Source organism: Numida meleagris, chromosome 1 (genome assembly GCF_002078875.1).
Source record: "Numida meleagris isolate 19003 breed g44 Domestic line chromosome 1, NumMel1.0, whole genome shotgun sequence".
NCBI lineage: Eukaryota > Metazoa > Chordata > Aves > Galliformes > Numididae > Numida > Numida meleagris.
Window position 1 is genome coordinate 82,184,924 of NC_034409.1, and position 7,513 is coordinate 82,192,436.

The 7,513-nt window shown below is 40.8% G+C and overlaps 1 protein-coding gene across 21 annotated transcripts in view; it reads left to right on the plus strand.

Annotated features, from left to right (window-relative positions):
• Positions 1–4,248, plus strand: part of ST3GAL6 (ST3 beta-galactoside alpha-2,3-sialyltransferase 6) — a 42,150-nt gene extending 37,902 nt beyond the window's left edge. For all 21 annotated transcript variants that reach the window (XM_021399695.1, XM_021399740.1, XM_021399686.1 and 18 more), the window contains 2 exons: positions 848–1,000; positions 2,751–4,248. In XM_021399695.1, coding sequence (XP_021255370.1) covers positions 848–1,000; positions 2,751–2,831 — 234 coding nt within the window. In that variant the 3' untranslated portion in view covers positions 2,832–4,248. The remainder of the gene's footprint in view (positions 1–847; positions 1,001–2,750) is intronic.

The following is a 7,513-nucleotide window of genomic DNA, read 5'->3' on the forward strand; positions in this document are numbered from 1 at the left end:
GGTGATCTAATGAAAGAGATCACTTCTTTGTACAAGCCTTGCCTAATTTAATTCCTCATCATTTTAGCTACTGCTAGAACAATCCTGTATCTTATCACAGAATAAGACAGTTGCAATGAGCGAGTTGTTCTCTGGTCTCTTGTAAGAAATATGTGTTTTCAATTAGATACTTCTAATTTTCAGCAGTTGAATCACTTATCAGCTGCTCTTGACATTTTATGTTGCATTTACTTCTGAGCTATCTATTGTAGGGAAACACAAGCGGTTTTATCTGCAGTTTACCTTCCTCTAATGGAAGTGGTGTGGGAAGTTCTGAAGCTGTTCCTCAGGAACTTCACTGCTCTGAAAAAGTTCAAAAGTAGCCAAGTTAATGCAGCAGTAACACTCATGTTTCTTAGTTTGGCAATGCAAAGATTTGAGATGTGTCATGCTTGTCTGGATCTCCAACATTTAGAAATGTATGAATGCATCTGATAATTCAGTCAAAGTTAATGGAGGAGACGTTCTTCAGCGTGTTGAGGTCTGAGTGATTTAATGAAAGTCGATTTCTGAGCAGAACGATGAAGAGACTTTGCTGATTTCTCTGCTGACGGAAGGCCACAGTGTGCGCTCAGCCCTTGTTAGAAACCAGAGAAGCCTGTGTATGTTGACCTGACAAGTACACTTGCCATGGAAATACTGCAGGCAGCACCTTACTCCTTAGGAGACAGGAGGGGGTCCAAATACAAAGCCAAATGTCTGTAGAAGAGCTAGGTTCTCTGATATTGACTGCCTTTTTTCTTATCTTTGCTATTTGTGTGAAGCTGCTGGTTGCTTACGTGTGCATGTTGTTTGTGTTTCATTTTAGAAACCCAAGCATCCAACAACGGGGCTAATTGCCATTACACTAGCATTTCACATTTGTCATGAAGTTCACCTGGCAGGCTTCAAATATGACTTCACTGACAAGAACAGTTCTTTGCACTACTATGGCAACGAAACAATGTCTCAGATGATGCAGGTAACATGCACTTATTTATGCTGAGGGGCAAGCTTAGGGAAATAAAGCTGGCAAGTGAGGAAGGCAGTGCAATTAGATAAAAGGAACGGCAGGTTAGAAAGGCTTCCCATTTTCTCTGCTGCTCATGGGTTTTTATTGCTTAAAGTCTCTTAATCTTTGCTACTGCTTCTGAAAAATGTGGATAATGATATTTGTGTCCCTTGAGCTACACATTATTCTATAGTACGTCTGTGTTAATTTGTCCGTTTGCGTGCTCTGTTTTCATTTAATGATGGCTGCACAGCTCTTGTTCATTGAGGCATATTTGCTGGCACTGTTAGAACTTGAGTAAAAACTGTTCACGTTTCCATTCTTTTTCTTTGGCAGCTACTTGCAAAATTGATCATAGTTATGAACTTTCTTTAAAAAGAAAATTGAAGGATAAAGGAAGGAGTGAAAGACCTGTAAACTTGCAGTTAGGAAGAGAGATGAATTTCAGAAATGAAAAGCAGAAAAGAAAAGCAGCTCGTAAGAAGGGATAGGAGAAGGAAGCACTTCCAGGAGGGAGAAGCCACAGCTCAACAGAGGAGGAAGCAGCGGGAGGCTGGCAGACATCAGCAAAGCCTCTTGCTCCTACAGAGAAAGGCTTTGCTACAGCTGTGTCTCTGCTTTTTGTCTCCGCTCTTGCCTTCAGCTCTGTACTCCAAGCATCTCCATCTCAGCCCTTTTCCCAGTGTGAACAGTTTTCTCTTCCATGTGCACACTCAGTGTGGTATGTCGGTTCCGTGTGGGACCTATTTTATCTCCTCCTTCCTTTCCTGAAGAGGAAGGATGAGGCAACGTCCATAGGACATGATATCTCTCTGAGGAGTCCTAGGTGCCCTCTGCTCTGAGGTGATTTTTCTCTGACACTGAACTCACCTTTATTTTGAAGTTCCTCTCTGCAGGTGCTTTTTTTTTAAAAAAAAAAAAAAAAAAAATTTGCAGTAGATCCAAGGCTTGGGTAAGGCTGATCACTAGTAGGATAGACATCTATAACTTTTACAAAATCTTGAAACTTTAAAAAGACAAATGAAAACAAGCACCTTGTCAGTAATTCTGTAGTAACACTGAGTTCTAAATATTATACTATACAAGTATAATCTTTTATGTGTCATTTACACGGTATTCATTTTAATCTATTGGATTCCATGTCCAAGATTTCGAGTAAGCTTACCTGAAATACCAGGTTCTTTGCATTCTCTGCAGTCCCCAGTGGATGCCTTGTGGGTTTCGTTGTGCTGTCCTCCACAAACCTCAGTGATCTCTTATTTATCCAGAATCCTGCATGATAGAGCACTGAAAATGAGTTAGTTTTGGCTTGTTGGAAAGCTGACTGGCAGGACACATTTAAGCTGCAAATGCGTGCGCTTTGACAACGACTTGTTTTCTGATTGCTTGTGTTGTGAATGTGGTTAAGCAGCTGTTGCCTGTGAGCGCAGAGATGAGGTGGGAGACTTGAGAAAGGACGGATATCTATGAGACCATTTCCTTACCAGTTTGGTTTCCATCCTAACAGAAAATGTAGTCTAGTTTTGAGCAGTAGGGTCACTCGTCTGTTTTTTTGGAAGACTGTACTACGGCCAATACGAAGAAATCTTTTCCCCAGAGCCTTCTAGCTCTTAGCATCTTCCATCACAGGAAATTAGGAGGAAGGCGCAATGAAGTGATATTTCTGGTAATACATTGAATTTAATTTTGTAATGATTATTATTCCCTCATGTCTCTTTAGAATGAATACCATGACATCAATGCTGAGCAGAAATTTTTGAAGAAGCTGATAGACAAGAACTTTGTGGTCAATTTGACGTGAAAGCTGGATGGAAAATATGAAGAACAATCACTATTTCCAAGATTTCAAAAATTTTTATTTTTTGTATGACATTTTTATTTTTAAGTGCAACGTAACTGTTTACTGTTTAAAAACAGCACGAAAACCTCACAAGGAAGAAGCTTCTTCTAAGCCGGAGGATAATGGACTATTGCAAGCAGAGCTAACTGAATTTCTGTGAAGCTATTTAATGGGAAGAACACAAAACTTTCAGCTGAAAGTATCAGGGATGTATAAAAATGTGATTCACATTACTTATTTATCAGGAAGAACTTTTTTCCAAATGGTTACTTCTCTGGTATACCTTCTTTTCTAAAATCTTCCGAAAGAATTACACTGTTAAGAGACTGAGACGACTGTTTAAGTAGTGGATGGATGTCAAATCTTGAATCCTTCTTGTAATACAAAAGTGGCTTTAAAAAGAATGCCTTTAAGTCATTACTGTGTGTTTGGGAGAAGGGGAACCATACGGAACATACACACTTAGTCTGCCCTCCTCCTGAGCAATGGACATCCATCTTCTGTGAAGAAGCCACAGCCTGCACTGGTCATCGACTCTGAACTGCTGTCTGCGTGTGCCAAAGGTGAAGACCCTTTGGCCTGTTTTCTGGAGATGCTGGTGTTGACAATGCTCGTGTTGTACCGGTTTATGGAAAAAAACGTACGACCTGTGCTGTGCTTCCAATAAATTTTACAATTTTTGACTTCTCTTGGAAAAGAGGGAATTTGAAGACTGAAGCTTTGTCTTGATTACTTGTCACTTGCTTCCCCCAGATGACAACAGGAACGTGAGCTCAGATGGAGATATTCACACTTGAGTTTAACCTTAGAGGCAGTGTTTTTTGCATTCGCAGATCTCCAGGATAGGATCTAGTATATCTTTCTGTTCTCTTGCAAGAATGACAATATATTTTTTTTCAAATGTAATCTCCTTTTTTGGATGCTGCAAAGCATTTACAACTTCAAAATGCATCAGTACAAACGAAAAATGTTCCTGTCTTTGGCAGCAGAATGTGCTAGGGACTATGTGAGATTTCATCAGCTGAATTATCATTTGGCTTCCGTTTACCTCTCTTGTTTTTACTTCTAGGTTTAAATGATGTGGCTGAGCTAAATCATTTAGCGGTGGGCATTTACATGGGAATTTAATGGAAACATTCATTGAGATGGTTATGTTTCCTGTATTGATTCATTTCAGACAACCCTGCCAAATAAGTTATATTTGCCTGGGAATATCCTTGACAACTTTCAAAGATGAAAGAACAAGTAAAATGCCATTCTAAAACTCTCTTTATGTATCTTTTTATTATGTCAGGTTTTTTGGAAGACCTTACAGTTATCTATTGATCATACCTGAAGAAAACACAGAAGTCTGCTTCAAAAAAAAAAAGTCTTCAAAGTTGATAGAAAAACGTCGTTGCTTTTTAATAAAAAGACACAGGGATGTAGTACATCTAGGACCAGTGCAAGAAATTAAAATATGATCTCAAGCCTCTAGCAGGTCATGAGCACAGTATTGTCTTTTTCAGGAGCTGAGCATTGCAGGAGTACTGACCACAGTTCTTTGCTGCAGCAGTGTAGAGGAGTAAGCGCTCAGGTGACCGAAGAGCCATCATATCCTTTTCCTATTTCTCTTGCAGAGTGCAATAGGTGATTAAAAAATTCCTGATAGCTTCCTCATTAGCTCCTTGGCTCTGCCACTGGGCAGTTGCTGAGTGCAGCGTGACTTTGGAGGCAAGCCACTGCCAAAGAAGAGGTGGTTTGTGCTATTGTACAGTGTTTTTACCAGTGACTCCTGGCTTCTGTTCAGTTTCAAGCAAATGGGACATATTTTAAATAACTGCAGATGTCATAAAAATGTGCATCCCAGCATGGTACAGGGAGGTGGCAGTTCAGCCACCATGGTGCTCCTAGTACTTGAAGGGTTTGTATAAACAAGAGGGAGAATGACTGTTTGCATGGGTTGATAGTGATAGGATGGTAAGGGGGAATGGTTTTAAATTAAGACAGGGGAGATTTGGGTTAGATATTAGGAGGAATTTTTTCACTCAGAGGGTGGTGATGTGCTGGAACAGGTTGCCCAAGGAGGTTGTGGATGCCCCATCCCTGGAGGTATTCAAGGCCAGGCTGGACGTGGCTCTGGGCAGCCTGGTCTAGTGGTTGGTGACCATGCACACAGCAGGGGGTTGAAACTCGACGATCTTTGAGGTCCTTTTCAACCCGGGCTGTTCTATGATTCTATGATGAAGTGGCAGAAGGAGTCTTACTTAAAAACCTGAACAGAAATATGTGGAGTTCTGTGCCAGAAAACAGTGATGCTGCTTTTAGCTATATCAGCATTTATGTCTCATGATTACCTCAGGCATTTAAAAAGGTTTGTGCACGACTGTACAGTACCAGCCCTGCACTGATTCAGACTACTGACAGCAGCAGGTCCACAAGAAAACAAAAAGCCAAGCCCCCCCCTTTCCTGGGGGAGTCTCACTATGTGGAGGGTGGGGGGGAGGCTCTATCTCCCCTTGGTGCCCACAGACAAAATAACTGGAAAAAGGACTTCATGGCAAACAGATGGTGTCCCCAAATTCCTTTTTTACTTACAGTAGTCTCCTTCATTCTAATTTTTAATCACATCAGCATTATGGTCTCTCTAAGGTTCTTTTCTGACATTTGATATTGTCAGTGTGCTCAGTATCCTGCCTGCAGGCATTTATCCCTATCAGCTGCTGGTTTTTTTTTTTTTTTTTTTTTTTTGTTTCTCCTCAGTGAGTCTTCCCATGACTCACTTATGACTTTCTCCTTTACATAATTAAGCAGTACTTCTGTGCATGCTTTCTCCCCACGTCTGTCTCTCCCGCAGGAACACTGAGTCTGCATGGACTGAGGCTGCTGTCATGGCAGGGGGACTCTCAGTGAAGTTCTGAGCCAGACCTGTTTGCTCAGGACTCAGGCAAAGTTTGATAGTATTGATAAACAGTAGGGCACTGTTTTTTGAAAGCACAGCATGCACTCCAGCAGCTTTTATCTTCAGCAATAAGCGGTGAGCTATGTGATTCACTGTTTTCCTCCCTTAACATGTTTTGGTAGGGTTCTGTGTATTCTGGCCCTGCTTTATCAGTGTCACCCCATCTCACGTGCCCATTTCTGCTGTTCTGCCTTGAGAACAGACAACACTTCTATGTGGACTTCTGGAGGGCAGGAATTAATGTATTTACTTTGTCAGTAATGTCTGCTGATCATGGTGCCTATTATATCCGGGTCCATGTTTTCAACGGTAGTGTGTAATATCAAAGATTAGCCTCAGGGCTTTTGAATTTTATTATAAAAAGTGAAACGACACTAATGCATATCTCGAATACCTTATTTCTTGCCTTTCCTGAAGGTAAGGTTTCTGCACTGAAATTTTCCTTTGAAAGCTGCCCATTACATTGATCACATCATCAGTGGAGAAGCTGTCAAATTGTGAATCCCAAGGTGCTCAATCCCTATTTTCATCTCTGTGGCAGTGTGACTGTGTAGGTACCAGATATCCTGTGAAGTTTCTTTCTGTATCTATTGCGAAGCCGGATGGTTCCACCGCTGCTTCCTCTCTTCCTCTTCCCCAGCAGTGGACTGAAGCATCTTGCAGCAAAGATGCTCCTGTGTTTTATCTGCCACTCCCTACAAAACACTGCACCGTTAGGAAGACCTCGCTCTAAAGAACCGAAGTGCACAAAAGCAGTAAGCTGGACAGCATCTATCAGCCCAAGTTCTGTTTGGCCCAAACCCTTAGGGTACCTGTTTGCTTTTGACAGTATTTTTACTGTAATAATTAAGGGAAATACTGAGACACGAGATAAGGAAGGTCACAAATTATTGCACTAAATATGAACTGGAGAGTGCCTAACAGATTCAACTAAATCACATTTCTCACGACTCCACGTTGAGAATAATACAGAATCACAGCTTTGGTGTTTACTGATCAGTGTGTGGTACTTCTCGTTTCCTGTGCCGTGATTCTTTTTTTAGTAGTGCCCCGGCAAGTAATAAAATACTGTCACTTTTAAGTGGAGCCTAATCTTAAGAACATGCAAATCTCAACATCTGTTTCTGATATAGATTAGTACTTCATTATTTTATTTGCCGCCTGTCTTAAGTTTATGTGCTTTTAAAGTGTCAGTTATATTTTGAAGACTTTCTTACAGATGTTTCAAGTGAAATTTTGAATGCTACAAATGGAAAGTGATTATTTTTCTGTGAATAAATGATGTTAAATGATGTTAAAGATGCTACCTTCAAGCTTTTTTTTGCAAGGTCAGTGCTGTGTGTGCCCGATCCCATTATTAGCGCTGTGTAAAGTAAATACAGTGTTGTCAGATGTGGTGTCACGTTTCAGAACAAGCCTTTGTGGTTAGTAGGGCAAACAGGTCTTAAAATGTTTGAGCTTTGGTTACACCAGGCTGTGCTGCAGGTAGAAATACAGCAAAACTGGACACAATATACGTGGGTAAGATCAAGAGAAACATCCTCTTGAGACTGTTTCATGGCTTTCTAATCTTACCTTACTTGCTTCTTTCAGGAGAGTGCTAAAATGAACAATGTTTAACAAAGAAGGTGGTGTGTGGTGAAAGACTTTAGATGGGAGGAGGTGGGTACTGGTTGCAATATTCCACTCATTTTCTCTCATT